Raw genomic sequence first — 24508 nt, 5'->3', positions numbered from 1 at the left:
AAATGTGCCGTATAATCAAGGATTTTTGCCCGCAACAATCACAAAAAAACTCAGTGTTTTTCTGGAGGGACTTAATTATTAAGTTATCATGTCAGCTGTGTGGAATATATGGTATTGTATCGGTATCGACAGATACTCAAGTGTGCGGTATCGGTATCGGTATCGGACATGAAAAAGTGGTATCGAGCCACCCCTACCACAAACCCAGTCTGGAGCCGCACGGGTATATCTGTGGCAATAGCCAACTATACATTGTATGGGTCAAAATAAAATTATATATATTTTATGCCAAAAATCATGAGGATATTAAGATCATGTTCCATGAAGATATTTAGTAAATTTCCTACCGTAAATATATAAAACATGTATTTTTGTGAGTGAATGCAGCACAATCGTGAACATAAATGCACAACTTTAAAGGAGATTTTCTCAATGTTTCCATTTTTTTGCTCCTCAGATTCCAGATTTACAATAGTTGTATCTCGACCAAATATTGTCCTATCCTAACACACCATACATCAATGGAAAGCTTAATTATTCAGCTTTCAAATCAAATTTTCAGATCTAATCTCAATTCATACATATCTCAATGATATAATCTCACTTGACCCTTGTGACTGGTTTTGTGGTCCAGGGTCACGTTTGTTTTAAGGGTAGCATAAAGAGTTTTCCGCCTGTTTTAGAGTTTAGACTAATGTAGTGTTGTTTTTGGCGGCCTGTTTTCATTTTAGTTTTAGTCTAGTCTTTGTGTCAAGCAGTCATTTTAGTTTTTGTTAGTTTTAGTCACGATCATACTCTTTTTAGTCTAGTCAAGTTTTAGTCGACGAAAACTGATGACATTTAGTCTAGTTTTAGTCATTGAAAATTGTATTTAAGGCCATGTCCACACGGACACGGGTATTTTTATAACCGGAGTTTTTCCTCCTGCGTTTTTGAAAAAATCTCCGTCTACATGAAAACGCAAAAACACGCTATCAAGCGCCGTCAAGAGCATTCCACACCAGCAGTCGGCGATATAACCCTAACGTAAAGCCACGTTGGCCAATCAGAAGCCGTCAGCGACGCACAATCTGACGTCAAACACAGCGGATAACGGCGCGCACTTTGACGTCGCAAGGCAAAAACTCCGGTTTTCCGGGTTTTACTGTCTACACGACAACACTGCAACCGGCGTTTCTGAAAATCCTCACCCTGGCAGGGGTTTTCAAAAATGTTCGGTTTCAGTGACCTGATACTGCGTTTCCGTGTGGACGAACGGGCGAACCGCGTAAAAAAAGTCACAGTTATAAAAATACCCGTGTTCGTGTGGACAAGGCCTTAGTCTCTAAGTAGTAATGCAATTCTATTTAACCCAGTCAATATAGTATTTCAAACAAGGTTATTTTATTATATTTAGGGCTGTGACGGTGGCAGTTTTTTTACCACCTCGGTGTTTATGGACCAAATACTGGCGGTGGTTGGGGGGTTGTTTAAAAAAAAAAAAAAAAAACTCTTTATATTACCACACAAAGACGCGTGATATAGCCTACCACTCTGTGCTTTGAGAGAGATGTGGGACACGAGCAGGAAAGAGACCATCGATCTCTTTTCTGATATCTTCATCTTTTCTACTTGGTTTCTAAAATGGTCTGAAGAGTGAATTTTATCCTCCACAGGGTGAGATATTTAGGCTGTGTGTTTGATATTGCGCTCCTAGACAAAGTGAAACTAAACATCACCCGCACGTGTGAAACACACTTTAGCCTACAACTAAACTTGACGCGCCTTACCATGTCTAATAACAAGCAACATTTTTGCACAGAATTTGACATGCAACTACAAATGTGTCCTACAGCGTTTTCTACATTACCACAGTAAAGAATACGAATATAATAGGCCTAATTAAAAACGAACCAATGAAGAAACGTTTATAATCCTCTTAGAAAATGGGAAAGACGTGAGTGAAGATTTGGGAAAAGAAACAAGAGATTCCATGCAGGGATGAGTCACGATTTTTGAATATTCGATTAGTTTATTTAAAGGTGCTCTAAGTAACTTATTTTACGTTAACCGAACAGCTTCGGAGTCATTGGAATAGTTAATTAAATTAGGAACTCCAAGGCACTCGAAAATGTGTGAAAAAAAGTTAAAAAGCCTTTATTTGATGAATGGCTCTAAACATTAAAAATGGTGACAGATCCACCTACGCGTTGCGGCTACATGCCTTCGTCAGGGTGTGTCATTGGAATAGTTATATGACTTTTTCGGGTTGAATGGTGGTCGTCTCGCACCCCCCCGAGCGCCTGTGAGCGGAAAAACCACACTTGCAACTTTGGGCCGGCGGGCTGTCGTTGATCTACTAGCCTCTGGTATCGAAGAGTCGCCAACAAGTTTTTCGACAATGTTGTCAAATATCTATTCCGAAGCTGTAGGGGGAGCTCTATAGAGAAACCTGCAAGCAAAAAGCGAAGAAATTTCCAAACCTACTGAGTGCTGCTGTAATTATAGAATATCGAATAGGTTGTGCGATTATTCTCTAAAATAAAATCTCCATGTTTTCGGTGCTGATGCTGTGGGTCAAGTCATCTTCATTTATATAGCGCTTTTAACAATGTAGATTTTTTCAAAGCTGCTTTGCAGAGATAAACGCACAGTTTAAGGTAACAGATTGTTTTGGCTTTATAGCGGTTCTTGAATAATGTTACTTTCCAGCTAAAGTTAGTTTTGATTGATTCACTTCCGTCAAAAGGATCATTAGTTATTAAATTAGAGTCCGCTAAGACGACACCGTTCTCTCTACACACACTTTAAACGCGAACCTGTGAGAAACGCTGATGGCGCTCACGTGCGCATCAAGAATTAATTATATAGTTATGTGCGTTTGAATATATGTGCGCATGTTTGTAATACCCTACAAACCAAGCCTATACAAACTACTTGTCCTGCCTATAAATTTGATACAGATTTTTATTTTATCACTGCGGGGTAGATACGCGAATTATCCCAACAACGCTTTATCTGTAGAGTGGTACAGGGATCCTCCATAGGGAGAGGCTAGTGGACACTTTAGGACTGCGTTGTCATCGGGTCCAGGCGAAGGTCCTTCATCAGATCTGGATACGGCCTGGTTCCGGTGGACAGCGGTAAACCTCGGGATAGACAGAGAGACTAATATTAGCGTAGACGCTAATCCTTCTTATGATGTACCAAGTACATCAGGATTTATGGGAAGTGTTCCCGGTCCCGGCTGTTCTAATCTATGCAGCCTAAATTGAGTTATAGAAGTCTATAATGTGTTATGTGTATGCTAGGCCGAAGAGATGTGTTTTTAATCTAGCTTTGAACTGACAGAGTGTGTCTGCTTCCCGGACAATGTTAGGAAGACTGTTCCAGAGTTTTGGTGCTAAATAGGAAAAGGATCTACCGCCAGCAGTCGATTTTGATATTCTAGGTATTATTAACTGGCCGGAGTTTAGAGATCGCAGTAGACGTGAAGGACTATAATGCGTTAAGAGCTCGCTCAAGTACTGCGGAGCTAAACCATTTAGTGCTTTGTAAGTGATCAGCAATATTTAAAAATGTATACGATGTTTAATAGGCAGCCAATGCAGTGTTGACAGAACGGGGCTAATATGGTCATACTTCCTGGTTCTGGTAAGAACTCGAGCTGCTGCATTTTGAACCAGCTGTAGTTTGTTTATTAAAGGATAATTCCGGTATTTAACACCTTGAGTCTATATTGTAGTTTGTTTTGGATGAACAAGAGTGGTGGACAACATTTTTTTGACAATGGTTCCTCTCTCGAGTTTTTGACTATAATAGAATTGGCCATGGACCCATTTAACATTGGAGTCAATGGGCATGTCCGAAAATGTCATTAAAACAGCCAATAATGTTCGTTTACAAAACTGTTAAACTCACCGAGTGGTTAGTGGTGTTCGTTGATGATTATAAACAATATATCATCGCAATATATGATTCCAATCCGTTTATTTTGCTATAGTGGAACTATTTTTTCAGACACTTCACAACCGTGTAACTTCCGCTCAATATTTGAATCTGAAGCGTTAGCACACTCCCGACCACTTGATGGCGATAACCGATGTTTATGTCTCGCGGGACACTCACGGTCACAGTCGAGTTCAACTTCATATTGCACTGGTCAGTGGTCACGTCTTTCAATATTTTCAAGGTTTTGTTTGTTTATTTGGCTTACTCTCCCGGAGCACAGTTGCTCTGCTCGCTAGCCTTATGAGAAACGGAAGCGAGCAAAAAGACTACATCGACCAAATGTAAACAGCCCCCTTTCCGTTTCCGGTAGCGCATTTATATTAACGAGCACTCAGTCCTTCAACAGAATTCAATGTGATTTTACAAAATGACGAATAAAACACGACAGAAACGGTATTTCGCAACACTTTTTGTTTCTGGAACATCAACGAACACCACTAATCACTCGGTGAGTTGCACAGTTTTGTAAACGAACATTATTGGCTGTTTTAATGACATTTTCGGACATGCCCATTGTTTCCAATGTTAAATGGGTCCATGGCCAATTCTTTTATAGTCAAAAACTCGAGAGAGGAACCATTGTCAAAAAAATGTTGTCCACCACTCTTGTTCATCCAAAACAAACTACAATATAGACTCAAGGTGGTAAATACCGGAATTATCCTTTAAGCGTGCAGGGCAACCACCCAGTAGAGCATTGCAATAATCTAGCCTTGAGGTCATAAACGCATGAACTAATTGTTCCGCATTATTCATTGAGAGCATATGGCGTAATTTAGATATATTTTTAAGATGGAAAAATGTGGTTTTACAGATACTAGACACGTGACTTTCAAATGAAAGATTGGTATCAAAGAGCACACCCAGGTTCCTAACCGACGACGAAGACTTAAAGCTAGGGTAGGTAATGTTGGAGAGTTAGCCAGATTTGAAAGTGGCACCTCTTCTAAGCTCCGCCCCCTCCTGTCAGTGCTCCGTCCAAAGCTACGCCCCCCCCACAAACATGAACGCGCATCCACATTTGGAGTCAGCTGCATGTAGCCTACCTACCAGTGATGCGCGGGTTGATCCAAAATGAGCGGGTGCCTGCGGTTACCCGCGGTTACGAGTCATCCAAAAATATTTTTAATGATATTTGGGTTGCGGTCGGTCGGGTCGTTTACCTTTGTAATTTATATAGCACTAGACACAATGTTCTATGAAATACACAGGTCTACACTTTATTGGCTGAATGCGCGAGGATGACGAGCAGTCTGCAGATGAAAGTGGGAAATCCTTATTTACCTTTTGAATGTTGAGCGCGTTATTAACTTTTGAATAAAAGCTGACGCGGGACAAAATGCCCGATTTCCCAGCACGTTGAACTGAGCAATGCCATTGTGCCATTTTAATAGGCTACTTTTAAACGCATATAGCTCAGTAATGTTAGTTTTATGTATTTGCTGAGAGGGGGCGGGATTTTTGTTGGGAAAGTCAGGGGAGAGACGCACACGTCGATTAGACTGGATAAACACATGCAGCATCTTAATTGTTAAGAAAATGAAACGAAATAAATGAATAAATCAAGCCTTTATTACAAAACACTTGGCTATATCATACAGCATTCTGAAAAATGTGCACCCCTAGTTCCTCCTTCTATGGCCCATGACGCGATGAGCATTTACTCGCTACTTTAAAAAACGCGGGTCAGGAAGCGGGTCGGGTACAATATTTTCTTTCTTTTTTTTTGCGGTCCGAGTTGCGGGCGGGTTAGTTGAAAACGTCGGTTGGGTCCCAGATAGCAAAAATCATCTGGCCCAGACACTTCGTAAGTTCTGGGCCAGATCCGCGCAACGGACCCTGGCCGGTGTCTTTTGGCACAACGGGCCAATACCTGCACGGACCCGTTTCTTCCGTGTGTTGTTTATACATTGACCCACGCATCACTGCTGTGCACGCAGTGGTGCTCGGGCACGAGACATGAAGGCATCTGATTGGTTCTTTACATTCGCACCGAATGGCAGTGATTGGTCAGAGTTTTTACTGTCCTACAGCTGCTACAGAGGTCAGATTTTTTTCATTCCTTTTTCTGAACACATAATGTATTGACTACTATCAGAATGGAAGGACCATTTCACCCAGTATAAAAAAAAAATGTTTCTGAACAGGATTACCAACCCTAGCTTTAACAGAGCAGCCATCAAGTGTTAGACAGTACTCTAGGTTATTACCGGTACGTGTGGAAGTTTTTTGTCCAATAATTAGAATCTTTTTTTTTCAGAATTTAGTAGTAGGAAATTACTAGTCATCCAGTTTTTTTATATCAGCTATGCATTTTTAATGGAATAACTATTGAAATAGTATTGTTAAATTCACTGATAATCAGATGACCAGATCGCAAACCAGAATTCAAAGCTGACAAAGCTTAAGTGTAGGCTCACGCACAACTCTCTCATTCCTCGTGACGTTATAACATTTCGTCTCGTTTTGGTCAACGAAAATGGAGAGACATTTTAGCTTAGTTTTTATTCTGTAAACCACATTTAGTCTCGTTTTTATTCGTCAACAATATTGCATTATACATTTAATTTTAGTCATTGTCACATGACCAGCATTTACGTTGCGTCTCGTTTTCGTCAGGTGATAAAGGTTCGTTGACGAAGATATTTTGTCATAATTTTCGTTGACGAAAGCAACACTAATGTAATGTACAATCCGTTCCTGTAATATCTGACTGATTTCTATCTTCTTTGCCTCTGTGTGCCACAGGTGTGCTCCTCCTGCTGTCCGGCGCGAGAGCTGATCCGCGTGTTCGACGTGACGGAGCGCACGGCTCTGCACAGGCACGGCACGGGCCGCCGCTGTCCTCACTGCGGGGGGGAGCTGCGGGACACCATCGTGCACTTCGGGGAGCGCGGGACCCTGGAGCAGCCGCTGAACTGGAGCGGGGCGGCGCAGGCGGCACAGCGAGCCGACCTCATCCTCTGCCTCGGCTCCAGCCTCAAGGTCAGCGGATGCACCAGTGTTGAGTCTCACACCGGGCACTAACCAGACGCGATACTGCCACTAATAATGTCTGTCCACTCCAGATGTGACGCGACTTTGGGACGCGATAGAGTCTGCGATAAAAACACAGCCAATCAGAAGAGCAGGGAGTGAGCGGGCTCTCTTGGCAAGCTCCCGGCATAACCAAATTCATGAATATCACGCCATTATTAAAAATACATACTGAGCTACTGAAACAATCTTCCAAGAACATTCTCGTTTACAAAAAACACACAAAATGATATTCAAACTCACACAGATGTTTTTAAAGGGGTGGTTGATTGCGATTTCACTTTTTTCATTTTAAATAGTGTGTAATGTTGCTGTTGGTGCATGAACAGTATCTGCAAGTTGCTGCGCTGAAAGTTCAACGTAAGCAGAGATATCGTCTTTTAAAAATCAGGAAGTTTAATGCCTACAAAAACGACTCGAATGGGACTACAACGAGATACTTCCCGGGTTTTATACGCAACTAACCCATACATTTACATCAACCCTCCCTCCGGAATATGCAAAAAAAAGGGGCATGGCCATATTTCTGCGGCTTCGTGGAAGAGGAAGAGTTATATTGGAGAGCTGTAGCCATGCCGTCGAAAGTGTGTTATTCTCACCCAGCTGTCAGGTCTTCTGTGCTCGGCTTCCTACGGACGCTGTAGTTCGTCAACAATGGCTAAAATTTATGTTTGATTGTGTTCCTGAAAATTACAATCGTAATTTAGCTCTCTGTGCTGCGCATTTTACGGAAGACAGCTTCCAGAATCTCCACGAATTCAATGCCGGATTAAACAAGAAACTGTTGCTAAAACATGAAGCAGTTCCAACTTTAAACCCAGAGGCAGCCGTTGTTGGACCACAACCTGTAAGTAAGACTTAATCATTTTAAATGTATTTGCATGTGTAATTTCAGACGTAATGTTTTAGTTTTATCAAGGACGTAAACAAATGCTATAACTAAGTTATAGCCACTTAGTTATGCTATTTCGTGTGTCTATGACAAACGCGTACAAACATATTGAACTGAATTTGTAATTATGTACTATTTTTGTAAATGTATTTTCAATGTATACTTTATGACGTAATTTTTCGATTTTATTAAGAACGTAAACCAATGCCAACGCTGTTTGTTTATAGTAGCCAGTTAGTTCAATGCTTTTTTGTGTGTATAAGACAAACGTGTATAAAGTTTAAAAAATATATGTAATCGCAACAGCAAACTTCAGCTGCGGTATTACTCAGTCATTTATTCAGGTATATTAAATGTTTAATCAGGAGAAAACCGTATCTCAAAACCTAACAAGCAGCAGTGGCATTTTCAACTAACAGCGTATCGAAATTATTATATAATAGTAGAATAGAATAGAATAATAATAATAAAAAAATGTACCATTCAGAAACGTTTAGTAAGAGCCGTGTGTTTGGGGAGGTTCTGCTTGACTCTCTTCATTGCCGCTTTCTGGGTCTGACTCTGGCTCAAACTGACGGCAGTATTGACACCATTATTTACATTTGATCGGAGCACATGCGACTTTCGCCGGTAAAGGTGATGTGCGTGAAGTTTCCGGACAACGTGCACTGCGCAGTTTAGCCAATTACAACACACCGGCCCACTAACCAATCTGAGCCCATGCCTGTTTCTGAGGGAGTGGTTTCATAGAATCACGAAGTCAACCGGTCGTTCAAATGACAGAGGATAAAGCGGCTTACAATAAAGGGGAAATTTATGAAAAATAAGGCTTTAAAAAAAAAAAAGACGAACACATGTTATATTGCACCCCATAAACACAATCATGCAAAGAAAAAAAGCAGTGAACCACCCCTTTAACATTACAGCACATAAACAGCACCTGAGATTATCATACTGCCAGCGCGTCTGGCTAGGACACAAACTCTGATGAACATGGAAAGACAGCTTTTATCACGTGCAGCGTCTGGTTAGCACACAGTGTTAGGCTCCACATGGAGAAAACATGACATTGTGTGGGGGCATTGCTTGAGATTTTTTCCTTGTGCTATTTTATCCTACACTGGATATAAAACATCTGTTAAACCTGCTTTTTTTGTGATGTAAAAAATTAAACAAAGATAAGTAATTTTAGAACATTTGTTAATGTTCATAATACGACATTAATTAGCAATCTTTGTGGGCAGACGTGTCGCCCTGGCCTTGAAGCGAAGAGGAATCGGATATACGCGTTTAGTCATTGGTCCAGATATCGAATCTATATCTGATGTACACCCACATTTGGAAGTGGCTCAGAACGGATGCGGAAAAATTGTATCTTCCGCAGGTCTTTGTTTACACCGTAGACGGTATGAAACTTTATAGCTGAGGTGACGTGACGCTAACAGACAGCAGACAAACGGCTAGCAGTGACAGCAGCGGCAATCCACCTGTCACTCAAGTGGCCACGCCCTTAATTATGCAGACCTTTAAGACTTAATATAATTTAAACGGATGAGTTATACATTAAAAAAATCTATTTAAAGGCTGAAATATGTTTTATATATTTATATATATTTTATAAAACCTTTTGTCAAAACTTTATTTGCACTTGTACATGTTAGTAGATAACATGTTGCAAGACACTCTTTTAAAATCTAGCCATAATTTGTTATTTTTTTAATGCTTATGTAAACAAAAAGTGCATATTGATGCTAATTTTATTTGTTATTTGCTGGTTAATGCGTCATGTAGGTCTTACATTTCAATCTTTATGATCTTAAAATGTCTTAAATTTGACTTTCAAAAGGTCTTTCATGAATTTTTGTCTGATTAACAGCCTACTGGTTTTGGGGTGTTTTACATAATTGGTTGTTCCAGAAAAAAAATAGTTATTGCCACCTCATAGTTACAGGTAGTTTCATTTCTACAAATGGTGCAAAGTCTGCAAACTAGATAAAAGATTCCCATTCCTCTGCCATTCTGTGATCGGCAGTGATCGGCAATCGGCAGATCATGATTTTGGTGATCGGCCCCAAAAATGCTGATCGGAGCATCTCTAAGCCCAGGTAAACTTAGATATTTGGTCCACAATTGTAAAGGTCTGTTTGGCACACCAGTAGAAGAACAGCATATCTGTGGCTTTAGGCTGCTTCTCTTCAGCTGGGACTCGGGCTTTCGTGCTTCAGGACCAGAACCTTCTGATGAGAACATGACAACGATCCAGAACATCTCCATCTACAGCAGAACGGCTCCCGCTGAAGATGCATGTTGAGCAGCTCAGCCTGAGGCCAGAACCGAGTCCTGTAGAAAGCCTGTGATGTCCTGAAGAGGAGACGCTCTCGCTGTGATCAAAATCTGATTCTCTGTGTTTCAGTTTTCCCCAGCTGTTGTAACAGTACAGATGTTTGATATCCACTGTAAGCTGCAGCAGTAAAAGATGTTAACACCACATCTATCATTGTTTTATAAATAATGCTGCTTGATGTGATCCATCAGTCGCTGCTTGTCGTGTGTTTGTCCGTCAGGTGCTGAAGAAATACTCCTGCTTGTGGTGCATGAACAGACCAGCCAACAAAAGACCAAAGCTGTACATTGTGAATCTTCAGGTAAATCTTCATAATCTCTCGATTCCTTCAGCTGACGTGATTTAACAGCTCGTGTGTTTTCCTGGTTTATGTTAGTGGACACCGAAAGATAACTTGGCCACTCTGAAGATCCATGGGAAGTGTGATGCGGTGATGGGTCTCCTCATGGAGGAGCTGGGTTTGGAAGTTCCCGTTTACGACAGGTAAGAGCCGCTAACTGGTCAACAGTGTTGTGTGTAACGCGTTACAAAGTAACGTAACTACTTTTCCGGGTAAAAAGTAGTGTAACGCGCTACTACTGAAAATTTGGTAACGAAACATAGTTACTTTTTCAATTCGCCACAATGTTACTTTCCTTTGCACTGTCTTCTCAGCTGCGCGCTTGCTATAGTCACAAGCTCTGCACGGTACGTGACAGAGGCTGTAGCAGAGCAGTCAATTCTGTGAATTTCACTGCGCAAACCAAAAGTAATACTACCCACCGGATGAAGAAGGGTTGGCATTTAAAACACCAAATATTAAGGATTGGCATATCAAGCTAAATAATATTCGAAGATTGTTCGAAAATCGTACCTCTCCCCCCACATGCCCACCGGTAAGACGAGCATTCGCTCAAATCCCGCTCCGACATTACATTTCTCTGTACTGTAGGCTAGGCCTACGTGTTGTAGCCTAGTCATTAAAGAAAATGATTTAGTTTAATATTTGTTGAAATAATTTTTTTTTTTTTTTTAATCTATGTTGATTATGAAAAGTGAAAAGCATGAGGAAGATAAGATGTGCAATCGGGAGACAAATGGAGTGGGCAGAAATGATTTTGACCACTTCATTAAGTTTGTTTTTGTAGAAAGCCTTTCTTTAAAGTGAATTTCGTTTTGTATTAATTGTATCTTAATTTTAATCAATGTTTCATCAACCAATTGCCTGGATTTAATAAATAAGAAGTAAATATAAGCACTAAGCAGGCAATATAATCTGGACTTCTCAGGAGCTCCGCGCCGGCGCGTGAACTGGAGCTCGTCTCATAAATGAACCCAAACTCAGCGTATAAGCTTTGCCTCAAATACCTGAGAAACATCCTTCGGATGAGACGTTAAACCGAGGTCCTGACTCTCCGTGGTCATTAAAAATCCCAGGATGTCTTTCGAAAGAGTAGGGGTGTAATCCCGGCATCCTGGCCAAATTTGCCCAGTGGCCTCTGTCCATCATGGCCTCCTAATCATCCTCCTATATACACTAATTGGCTTCATCACTGTCTCCTCTCCACCAGTAAGCTGGTGTGTGGTGGGCGTTCTGGCGCAATATGGCTGCCGTCGCATCATCCAAGTGGAGCTGCACACTGGTGGTGGTTGAGGAGATTCCCCCCTTCTGTGTAAAGCGCTTTGAGTGTCCAGAAAAGCGCTATATAAATGTAATGAATTATTATTATTATTATTAAATATACAGAAAGCTTGAAATGTGAACTTTTAAACAAAACTATTCAAAACGAAAGAAAAGAGACTCTCTGCTCATGTGATCCGTATGAAGTATGCATTTCTCTCTGGCGCGTTCACTACTGCGAAGATCGCGAGTCAGCGTCAACTCCATCTTTGCAGCTGGTAGGGATGGGCGATATGGCCTAAAATCCATATTGCGATATACATTGCAGCCTCTTGCGATAACGATATATGTCACGATATATAAATTATAATAAAACCATTTCAGAACAGCTTACACAGACCCTAAGGAAAGCCAAACAACTGCTAAATGTTTTTTTTTTTAAAGAAAGAAAGAAACAGTGTATGTAGTTTTGAGAACATTTATTGTGCAAAACTGTAATTATACAACATAATGTTGCAGATAAATAAAATTCAAGTACACTAGACTTTAAGTAGCCCTAATGTTTATATTATGGCTAGAAGCTTATGAAACCCCAAATTCAAATTTAGAATATTGTGAAGGTTTTCATAAAGCTGTAAGCCAAAAAAAAAAAAAAAAAAAATAAAAAATATAATATATTAGTTTCACCTTTTACTTTTGCATGATATTCTAATTTTTCGAGTTTCTCCAGTTATACGTCAACTAAAGAAAATGCTTCAAGTATAAAAGTTTATTTACAGTAGTGCCATGCCATAGACAGTAAAAAGTGCAAAACAGTGCAGAAGGCACTCCAAATGTAGCCTGGTAATACCAAACTCTGCTACTTCGCTTTGCTTCATAGACAGAGTCTGGCATGGCATCATTGAAAAGTGTTTTCTTTATCGCGGGGGGGGGGCGCTCGTCTGAAGTATAAAATCATTGGTTACCCGTAAGCCAATCACATAACGTTTGGTTATGCGCCAGCTCAGCAGCATCGAACTGCCACTGTAAACACATTATAAATAATGCGAAAAGGAAATCATCGAGAGAAATACCGGAGTGAACATGGCTGTCAACGACTTTTGTAGATTATGTGATGTAAATCTACGCATCCAGTTCGAGCTCGACAGATAAAAGAGACCTAGATATCACATATCGACATCACCTCCATTCAAAATGTTTACCAAACACTCTTCTTGTTCGTCCTTCAGTTTGGAAATGCCGGGAATATTCTCCACAACAGAGCGAATTTCATCCCATATCCGTGGTCGTTTTCGATTTCCCCAATCTCAAACTCGGCGCTTAGCGTCTACGTCACGGCTCTCAGCCCGCTCTCTGTTCGCTGATTGGCCGGCTGTTGTCAGGCCGGAGGAAAACTGAGAGACATGTCGATGTCTCAGACTAAGTACAGAAGCGAAATGAAATTGAGCGGAAGTACGAAGTCTGACGTAGTCAGGCTACTCCAAATGTAGTTTGGCTATTTTTTGAAAGGACACAAAAGATGCAAAGAGCAGAAAAACTGTCTTCTCAGTTAAAAAGCAACACAACAACGAATCTTAAAATCGAGCACACACAGAGATGATGTGTTTACACCACTATTTTGTGAATACGCGCTGGTATTCAGTGACATGTTTCGGTTTGAGGTGGTAGAACAGATTAGTCGTGTGTGTTACCGAACTGTTGCCCCACACACTCTGTATAGTTTGCTGCTGCTCGTCGGACGGCTTAAATCCGAACCAAGTCCAAATAATGGATGTTGCACCGATCTTTTTCACCAGCTCCTCCGTTTCGCTGTCAGCCATGTTTACTCAAGATGACGACGAATATGATGCGCTTCAGCCGGTTGCAGCTCGTGGCTCTAAATTTCGCGAGTAGATTGCGTCATCAACATGCATTATCGCGATTAGTGTTGTCAAAAGTACCGACTTCGGTACCAAGTCGGTACTGAAATTAAAAAAATGTGACGCTTTTAGCGCTGTTGAGCGTAATCATAAACGCCTCTGATTGGCCATTGTGTTCAGGAGCTCATCGGATATGTCTGTGATTGGCTACAATGATCAACGCACGGGAGCGTTTGAGAGCACACGGAAGTGTTTGAAAGTGTTTTGAAAGCAAAAGCAGGCGTCTATCAGCGCCAGTGGATCGATCCCCTGATAGACGCCTGCTTTCAAACGCTCCCGTGTGTATCTGTGTAATTGCTCGCTAAAGAGCGTTATTGATGTATATTTACAACATGTTTTTGAAGCGCTGATCATTGTAGCCAATCACAGACATATTTGATGAGCGCGTGACAATGGCCGGCCAATCAGAGGTGTTTACGATTCTGCTCAACAGCGCTCAAAGCGTCACATTTTTTAAATTTCAGTACCGACTTGGTACCGAAGTCGGTACTTTTGACAACACTAATCGCGATAGTGCAATAGAATTAAAATCTCTATCGTAGGCCAATTTTGTATCGTTTATATCGCATATCGTTTATATCGCCCATTACTACACTGACAGAAAACACTTGTTTATTAATAATTGACATATTCATAATCAATACTTTTGCCGGTTCTTTGTGACATTTTTCATGAACGCGTCACCACCGCTCAATAGTTAATATTGTTCTTTGGTCTTCACTTTATACAGGTTTTTCAAAACGTTTTTTTTAAATAAAACTATTTTAATCTCTCTGTTTTTCTAGTTTTTTTCTTCTAGTTTATCAATAAGTAGAGTTCATAGTATAACTTTATGAAGGCCTACACATTTAGGAACAGATATTGGGTTCTGCCCAAACTCAAGCAACATAAAAGTAACGTAAAAGTAACGAGTAACGTAAAAAGTTACTTTCCGAAAGGGGGTAACTAAGTAACGGATTACTTTTTTAAGAAGTAACGAGCAAACACTACTTTTTAAAAGTAACTTCCCCAACACTGCTGGTGAAATACTGTGAGGATGCTGTAACAGAAGCGGACGAGGATCCATTGTGATGCACCGAAATTTCACCAACCCAAAATCTGTGGCTGAACTTGTTTTGGAGGGCTGAAATCATTGACCAAAGCCGTGACATTTCATTAGCGATTATCACATCGTCGCTGCCCGATGAAACTCACGTATGTCCAAAACGGTTACTTTTCAGGAAGTGAAAAAAACAGTAATTTCAAAAGCAGTTAACTTGGTACAGCATCTTTAAATGTAACCATATTCTTGCCAGTATAATGATATAATCCACATTTGACCAAAATCTAGTTTAAATGGACATGCATGCATATTTTACAGTAACGGTGGTCGATATGTGTTCTTCCGATCATTAATTAAAGTCGTGTTGACGGATGAATAGGCTACGCTCAGTTTATTAAATAGCTTACGTCTAGGCCTGTCACGATAACAAATTTTGCTGGACGATAAATTGTCCAAGAAATTATCACGATAAACGATAATATTGTCGATCTGAGACCATTTTCATCTAGAATAATGATAATGGCATAATAATGCACATACACCTTTCAAAATTCAATAAACGTTTATTTCCAAAGACTATTTAACACTGAAAATGGAAAACATTTTCAATATCCACAATAACAATGAACAAAACAACCAAAAACAATAAAAGCAATGGACTCTCAGTCTCTCAGTTCACACAGATGATAATGAACTAGTTCATGTTCATAGTTCTTTTCTTTTTCTTAAATGAACTAAGTTCACATATCTAAAATTGAACTAGTTCACGTTCATTTGTTAAATTCTTTTAACAAAGATGTAGGCTATTATTAATAATAATGTTATTTCAACACAATATCTCGTTATTTCGAAATAATATGTGTGCGTGCATCTGTAAATCCGGTGACGCGTGTATTGATTTTTATTAATAAACAAGTGTTTTCTCTAAAAGTGTCGACTCTGCTGCAAAGATGAAGTTGACGATCGCCGTCTCCGTGTGAACGCGCTTATAGAGAGAAATGCACATAAGCCTAATAATGGATTACTACATAATCAGAGAGTAGCCTTTTTCTTTTTGAATTATTTCGTTTAAAGACATTTCAAGCTTTGTGTATTTGATGTATTTGTCATGTCTGTGTGAGGCATACACTGAGTTTCGTTAAGTTAGGATGTGCTCTAGTTCACGTGCGCAAGTGAGCGCGCGGGCGCCTCCGTTATATTTGTTTCATCGGCCTATTCATTAAATACAGGCAATTGGTTGATGAAAAATTTATTAAAATTAAAAATCATAATCAAAATCAAAATCATGTCTGACCCGCTCCATGTCTCATATTGCGCATCCTATCTTACTCGGTCGTGCTGTTCACTTTTCATAAATCAACATAAATGGGGAAAAAAATAACATTATAATATTTTAACAAATATGAAACGCGCTTTTTTTAATGGCTACAGTATAGTAGGCCTACATATCCTACTCTCTATTTGTACAAATTTCTGCACATTAATTTACTTAAAGGGGTCATGACATGAGAAACCAAATTTGCCTTGATCTTTTGGTATATAAGAGGTCTTTGTACCATTAAAACGTCCTGCAAGTTTCATAGCTTAAGACGTCCTCCCCATTATAAACGAATCATTTATTTAATCAAGCTCTAAATACAGCTCGTTCTGGATCCATGGTAAGAAGTGACGTCACGGTACGAAGTGACGTACCAGCGTTTGCATATAGACCGCCTCCAGCACAAGACTACGCTTAAAGCGCAAGGCAACTACGCTCATTTCGTATCGTTGTCGCGCCCGCGCGCTGCGCGCCGCACAAGTGTTCAGTCGACGGACAGCGAGTGGGTCTGTGTACAGGGAAATTACGATGCCGCAGATGTGCTGTTCCTGGCTGTGGACAAACAACATCTTTGAATACGCTGCGAAAGATCCAGTCGTCAGGGAAAAATGGATGCACTTTATTTTTTGCGGACGTCTCAGTCACGGCAGTGTTCGTTTAAGCGTTTGTTCTATACATTTGAAGGATGACTGTTTTGAGCTTTGCCAGAAAACTGTTGCTCAAAGATAAGTCCGTGCCGACTATTCTGGGCTCAACATCGACGACGCAAACTGTAAGTAATGTGTTTAAAACTTTAAACTACTTTTTAAATACGCTGAAAGATCCAGTCGTCAGGGAAAAATGGATGCACTTTATTTTTTGCGGATGTCCCAGTCACGGCAGTGTTCTATACATTTAAGGATGACTGTTTTGAGGAAAAAATCCCAATATGATGCTGGCTTTGCCAGAAAACTGTTGCTCAAAGATACGTCCGTGCCGAATATTCTGGGCTCAACAACAACAAAAAGCTTACTTTTTACCATGGCTAATATAAACACATTTGTATAAGAGAATCTTGAAAATATGTCGCCTTTCTAGTAGGCCTAACTTAACGTTACATGTGATAGAAAATTAAAAATGTTGCCTTTATCAATGCTGCGTCTTCGTGGTACACCCTATCATTTCATTGGAATTAGTTAAATAATGTTAAACTGTTACCAAATTAAGCTATAGGATAATTATGCAACAATAATCCGTTTTCAAGTGTCTCGGGTTAATTTTTTTTTATTAATTCAAAATAGTTTCACTTTCCATGTGGACACGGGCTGATCCAGTCTTCGTTGTTGTGGTGATGGTTCATTTTCCTCTGATTCCGGCTCAAACATAATAAGGTTTTATCATTGCAAGAGCCATCGCTTCGCATGCATCACCCGCTAATAAACAGTTGCGCCGAATCCGCAAACGTTCTGGCTGGGGGCGTTAATAATTGATGCATAGGCACTGACGTTAGCCAATCATATCAGTGGGCGTTAACACTGAACTCTTAAAGGGGAAACACCCCCAAAACAGACTGTTTGACTCAGAGGATGAGAAACAGGGTGGGAAAAGGTCATAAATCACTACATTTTAAAAGTTTTTTGTAAAAAAAAATTATAGTAATACTATATTTGCACCTAAGGGAACATAATAATAAAATAAAAAAAACCATGTCATGACCCCTTTAAGAATTTTGCACACACAAGTTGAAAGGCATTTGTTCAAATCAAGTTCACGGATAATTGTGCGTGCATTTATTAGCCTAATCATTATGATACTAAAATCCTAACAAATAGGCTACTATGTACAAAAAATCAGATGAGTTCTCTCGAAAAATCTCTCGTTCACGTTCATTGTATGAAAAGTGATTCGTTCAGTTCGGCGAAAATATGACCGCGTTCAGTGAACGTCGTTCATGCAAAACACTGGTTAGCCTACCGGTTTTAGTCGATACTGTTTTACAACAAATGCGACATACCGGCTCACTCAGGTTAAGTGGTTCACCACGGTCATTCGGTTTGAATCCGAAGTGCTCCCACACTGCAGCTGTCGCGTTTGGCTTTGAAACCAATTCCATGTCACAACTTGCGAGACGTCTCGTCTTTTCGCTCTTCTCGGCAGTCGCCTCAAGCACTCCTGCCTTCCCACACAAAGTCCATGTGACTGACAAGCGCCGCCTCCCCACACAAAAGACAATGCAACTGACAAGAGGGTTCACTTCTCCTACGCTAAGGAAACGAGAGTTGTCATTCAGTCGCGGATAACAAACAAGTATGCAAATTAAATTATATTAAATTATTTTTTTTTATCGTGCGATTAATCGATTTATCGACTATCGCGACAGGCCTACTTACGTCTCAGTTTATTAAATACGCTCAGTTTGTTAAATGTCTACTTTTTACCTCTCAAAATACCTTTAGAATGCCAATACAACCATTATAATGCAGTATTTCACCTGCCAGAAAGTGAATATTTCGCAAAACTGCAATGGAAACAGTTTTTGCACATTTACAGTCACCTGACTCCGTGTACGCAAATAATAATATTAATTATCATCAATATTTTAACATTTATTAGGCTACATATTAAGAAGATGCTTTTATCCAAAAAATGAACAAAGCAATTCGTCAAATGTCATTCATAATACGGGTTAGACAATAATAATACAGGGCTGAGATTATCACAAATAAACAAGATTTTGACGCATATCCAAGGGTTTGTGTGGAGCGCGCACTACTTGGCACGGAGGCGCGGGCGCGAACACTTGCATTTTCCTATCAACAGTGGAAACAATTTAAAATACTCTATCATTTCTGGTCATACAGAAAGTAATAATACATTAATCGCAACTACTTTAATTTGTGTAAACTCACAATAACAAGAAAGCGTTGTGCTTTTGTCAAATAAAAGAAAACAATCAGGCGAGCTTTCAGGATCTCCGTGAACTGGAGCGCGAGAACTGAAACTAAATATAGCCTATGTATTGAAATGTCCACTTTAAAACGAACAAATTCGAATCGAAAGCTAATACCTTCTGATTATGTACTGCGTATGAAAGGTGCATTTCTCTCTAAAAGCACATCCGCGTGACAGCGGAGATAGAGAGATGTTTTTAGCCGAGATGATTTAGAAAACAACAGTTTATTAATAAAATGCCTCATTATTTTTTCAGACACATTTATTATCATTAGCCTATACATCACCGGTTTAAGATGAAACTTCACGAGACCGGCGCGGTGAGATGCCTACACAGGGAGATACGCGGCGTGATTGACAGCTTTGACACCAAATGGATATACGTGAAAATCAGATGACATGATTTCACAACTTTTCATTGGTCATTTAGATATGAGAAGCATACTGTATACGGAAGTGAACCTGGACATTCAATCCGTCGAAAAATCTCAATATCGGCAAAATGGACATACACTGTTTTCATCGGACAGCGACGATATGTTCATCTAAATATTGGCATTATTTTGATGAATAACAGATCACAAGACCCCATCTTCAGCCTGGCTGCAGCACTGGGTCCACAGGAGCAGGAGAGCCACTCTCGTGAAGAGATAGCGCCCCCTGCTGCTCTGGAGGAGGACTCGCAGGCCGCGCCGGATCCAGGCCCAGGCCCCGCGCTTCAGGGTGGATGGTTTGGGAGAGGCTACTCCAAAGCCAGAAGGAAGAAGAAGACCTTATAGTTCCTAAAGCCACACACACACACACACACAGCTGCTCTGACGCCGGACACTGGGAGCATCACACACACACACAGCTGCTCTGACGCCGGACACTGGGAGCATCACACACACTCGCTGCTTGAAGAAATGTTTCTGATGAACGTGTGAGGTTATAGAGAACTGCTCTGCTGAAAACATAAAGCTGTACGTCTCTGAAGATAACGAGAGCAGTTTGGCTGGTTTACATGATGGTTTGGTTTTGATAAATGCACTTTACTTCCAATCTCAGGTTCATAGAATAATCAATATATGATTCATGACAGCAGTTTTATGAGAGATATCGCTTTGTGTTGCCGTTTCTTTCTTTTTTTTATTAAAAATTGTCATTTACTCACCCATGTTGTTTCAAACCCTGTGGAACACACACACACACAAATGCAGTTTTCCATTTTGAGCTTTAAAAAAGTACCATAAAAGTCTTCTAGTTGCTTTGCATGACAGGAAGAATATAATTGTTGTCATAAAGAACAGTGTGGACTACTTGATGTTCCCAGGAAGACACGTTAAGAACATGTGGAGGAGTAAAGTGACTTTATAGAATATAGTCGTTTACAAGAAGTCAGTGTTACTAGATTGAGTAAAAATGACTGCTTTATTTCTGTCCACTTTTAAAATAAGACACACCATTCCTCAACAGTATAAGAGGTGTGTATTTTAATCAAATATTTATTTTGACTTTTAACAAAGGGTGCTATAATAACTGATTAAGACCAGAACTGTAATCTTTTCTGTCCAAATATAGGACTTTACCTGTACATGAGGAATACACCTCGTGTGTTAGTATAACTAATAACCAGAACGGAGGTAACGTTACTGTGTGCACAGTATTAAACTGAGTCGGATGATGTGTGTGTCTGAAAACTCGCCATTACTCGTGTGATTTTGTACCGATTACTATGTTTTGTCCTAGTTTACATGGGTGTTTTCTTTCAGGTGTTTGGATTTCTACATACTTCTGTAAAGAGAACTTGATTTACATCATGTACTGAAAATCAAAATGGCTGTGTCCCAATTCAGCCACAATAATAAATGGTCTTCACTTCTTGTAAAGTAAAAAATAAAAGTAGCCCCTGAGAAATAAAGTGATGACTTACAGCACATCAATAGTTTATTTTAAATACACACAATTTCTTCGTGTGTGTTTAGCTGTTGGTTTTGAGCTTTCTTATTGCGTGGATGAGCTCTGGGAAGGCTGTGTTCTGGAAGTGTCCACGATCCGTGTACTCGTATAAATCTGTCTTCAGTCCCTCAGCCACTTCTCGCTGCTCGTCCCAGGGCAGAAACGGGTCGTCCGTAGATCCGAACTGAAGTATGTGCTTCACGTTTGTTCTGATCTTTTCCCATTCCCATGGCCGGCTGAAGTATCCTGAGCGTGACGAGAGAAGACACATCATCACACACTCACACTGACGACCGTTGCCAGATTGGGTAAAAAAGGGTTTGGGGTCAGTTCGGCGGGGTTTCCAAACATCTAGATTTTAAAGTCTAATTGGTTAACCCCTTATATTGCCACAGCCATTACATATTTAAAACAGTAATATCCTATACTAAACCTAAACTAATCTTGATAAACTATATATCATTTGAAAGCTTACAGTCTCTAGTTTACATATTTGGTGACTGATTTTCTAAATAAATTACAGAGGAGCCGTAATTGATCAATGTGCAAGAAGAATATGTTCACACTCCTGAGGCGTGTTCAGACCTTTTATTTTGAAATAGTGATGAACATGAAAAATCATGAAAGAATGGTAGAAACCTCAGTTTGTTTTCATGCCAAGAGTTCAAAAGATAGCATCCCTTCAGTTCTTTTAGAAAAAAAGGTCTGAAAATGTTTTAAATATAAAGAAAACAATAATAGATTCAGCATTAGTGATGTGCAGCGAGCTATAATGCACATACGGGATCTTTCTGTGTTTCTTAGAGGCTGAATTCATTTCAAAATCTGCCAAACTTCCAACACTACTTCTGAATAGGATGTCTACTTCATAAATTGTATGAAAATTGTAAAAATAATGGTTCAGACTCAAGCCACATATGGAGATGGAGGCGCCCTTATATGGGCAGTAATGTCCACTAGTGGAGAAGTGTGGTACCAGCAGGGTATAAAGATGATGCAGATCAGCCATTGACTATAGACTATTGCTATCGTGTTAATGTGATGTTCCCCAGACACTGAAGGAAGCCTTAGGCTCTTCAACATCAGAGCAGTGGGTTGAAGCTATGGAGGATGAGATGAACTCTCTAAAAGAGAATAATACTTTCACATTAACAACACTACCAGAAGGTAAACAGGCAGTAGGGGGAAGATGGGTTTATGCTATAAAGGAAAATCCTGATGTTGAATGATTTCTTAATTGAAAATTATTTTGTTCAAAACTCAACAGATCATTGTGTTTACAGTAAACAAACTGACGAAGACAGAATCATACTGATTATTTGGGTTGATGATCTTATTATTGCAGCGAATAATGATGTGATGTGAAGGAAATGTTGGGAATTAAATTCAAAGTTAAAGATCTGGGAAAACTTTGACATTTCTTAGGCATTGACTTTACGCAAGAACATGGTAAAGTAAAAATGAATCAGGAAAGATACATTCAAAAAATGTGATATTTGATATGACTCACTGCAAACCAAGATCAACCCCATGTGAAATCAAAGTAAAATGTGACAATGATGGTGAACCTGTTGACCTAAAAAGGTATCGAGAAGAGATTGGAGAAGAGTTTTTTTTTTTTTCAATAGGCAACACAGCTGTAGCCTGCCCTAGGGCAAACTAGCTATTTGCAGCCATTAAAATAGCTCTGTTTCGTTAGTTATGTTTCTTTTCATTTCTTTATTAAGTTAATTTAGACAAATGTTCGGATAAAAAAAAAAAAATTTGGACGACCAAGCAGCCGACAGCGAGTTCAACATGTTTGATACATTTACTGTAGCCTCTCAAATCAACACTTTACTTGGCTACAATAAAATCCATAAAACACCTTAAGCATATCACACACAGACAGTTAGTTTAAACGTTTATTATCATTTTTCCAGCTGCGCTGAAGTCACGCTCGCTATACTTCTGCTGCTGGTGGGGACACTAACAGCGAGCCGGTCGTGCCGCCGGGAAACCTGTGCGCGTGTGTGTGTGTGTGCGTGAGCAGACTGTCATGTGTCAGTCATATGTCAGTGTGATAGGTTTAAAACATCTTTCTATGTTTGTTTTTCCATCGTTAACTTCTCATATTTAATTTTAATACATCTAAAATAGGCTATAAAAAGGAGGATAAGCCTAAAACAGGCCCGAGGCCCGGCCCGCGTGTGAACTATGACGTGAAAATTGGCCCGAAGCCCGGCCCTAGGGGCGTAAATAAGTCGGGGCCCGTCGGGCTCGGGCTGAAATGCAGGGCTCTACTTCTCCTTAATTATTGCCCTGTTTTGATCCTGTTTTTGATTTTTTAAAATAATTGTTTTATCATCGTTATTTTGTTTTAAGTATATACAAATTGTGCTTATCAACCTTAAATGACATGGCAATAAAATTAGATCACATTATTTTGGCAGTATAATTTTGGGTGTTTTTTTCCTGGAGTGGGGGTGTTTTGGTGAGCTTTTGGGCTGGAAATCACCGTCCCAATCTGGCAACGCCCGTGATGAGGGGTTTTCATTCAAACTCACCGCTCTCACGTTCATTCTCATCTCCCAGATCTGATGTGTACGCGCCCACCAGAATAATGGCAAACACTCGGTGTGTTTCTGCATACCTGTTGAAGAACACCAAAAACTAGCAATCATGTCGTTTATAGTGATATAAATCATCTCACACACACACACGTCTCTTACTCTCCAACTCATTTGAAGGGATCATTTAGGTAAAATGATGAATCACTCATGATCAATGAGATCAATGAGATGGGGGGGGGGGGGCAAAGAAGTGCAAATAAATACATTGATAGATTAATTAAATACGTACACAGAGCTAATTTGCTAGCAAACAATGTGCTCATAGATGAATTAGTCCAGATGAATCGGATCTTTTAGAACATGAATCAAGTGATTCATATGAATCACGAGTCGTTACCTCATGGCTGCCGCGGCTCCTGAACTGTGTCCGATGATGAGGGTTTCTTCATCACATCTCAGATCCTTCTCCATGAACGGCAGCCAGATGCTCTCTCTCGCAGTCACTGTCAGGTGGTTTACACATCAGATTTTATTATAATACCAGAAACATGTCCCATGATGAACTGTAATGTAGTCACGTGATATGATTTGCACTACCGGGATCCGGCATGTTCTTCAGCACGCATGACACATCTGGAATCTGGAACAAACGGTGCACCATTTAATATTCTGGCTGAACTGACAGCTGTCTGTCATTATAACAGCTGGACGGATGTCAGTCTCTTGTTGAAGTCATCATACCTCGTTTATGCGTTTGTTCGCCCATCCGTACCAGTTGCAGTGCTCGACATCCCCTGCCCCGTTCCCCGGCACGATCACGGCTCTCTGCAGAGGCATTACAACCTTATATACGGTCTTACAACAACCATAGACAGACAGTAGAAGAAATGCACACAGCGACCCTTCTCCTTCTTCTTCTTTGGGTTTTAACGGCAGCTTGCATCCT

General features: G+C 40.1%; 2 protein-coding genes across 3 annotated transcripts in view; one reads left to right on the top strand and one right to left on the bottom strand.

The window, feature by feature from the left end:
* sirt7 (sirtuin 7) overlaps positions 1-20988 on the top strand; it is a 25078-nt gene extending 4090 nt beyond the window's left edge. Inside the window, exons 7-10 of the mRNA XM_079592301.1 lie at positions 6739-6975; positions 10483-10563; positions 10639-10745; positions 19650-20988. Coding sequence (XP_079448427.1) covers positions 6739-6975; positions 10483-10563; positions 10639-10745; positions 19650-19851 — 627 coding nt within the window. The 3' untranslated portion in view covers positions 19852-20988. The remainder of the gene's footprint in view (positions 1-6738; positions 6976-10482; positions 10564-10638; positions 10746-19649) is intronic.
* rbbp9 (retinoblastoma binding protein 9) lies at positions 20206-24508 on the bottom strand (the record flags this gene model as incomplete). Of its 2 annotated transcripts, none has more annotated exons than XM_079592302.1 (5): positions 24304-24507; positions 24160-24202; positions 23960-24065; positions 23557-23642; positions 20206-21256 (listed from the first exon to the last, which is right to left on the bottom strand). In XM_079592302.1, the coding sequence occupies exons 1-5, from the start codon at positions 24397-24399 to the stop codon at positions 21033-21035; spliced, it is 555 nt and encodes a 184-aa protein (XP_079448428.1). In that variant the 5' UTR covers positions 24400-24507. The 2 variants fall into 2 exon arrangements, with proteins under 2 accessions (XP_079448428.1, XP_079448429.1); XM_079592303.1 differs by having other exon boundaries at positions 21033-21256; positions 23566-23642; positions 24304-24508.

Source organism: Phoxinus phoxinus, assembly GCF_949152265.1.
Source record: "Phoxinus phoxinus genome assembly, chromosome: 20".
Lineage (NCBI taxonomy): Eukaryota > Metazoa > Chordata > Actinopteri > Cypriniformes > Leuciscidae > Phoxinus > Phoxinus phoxinus.
This window is presented reverse-complemented; position numbering and strand designations above follow the sequence as displayed.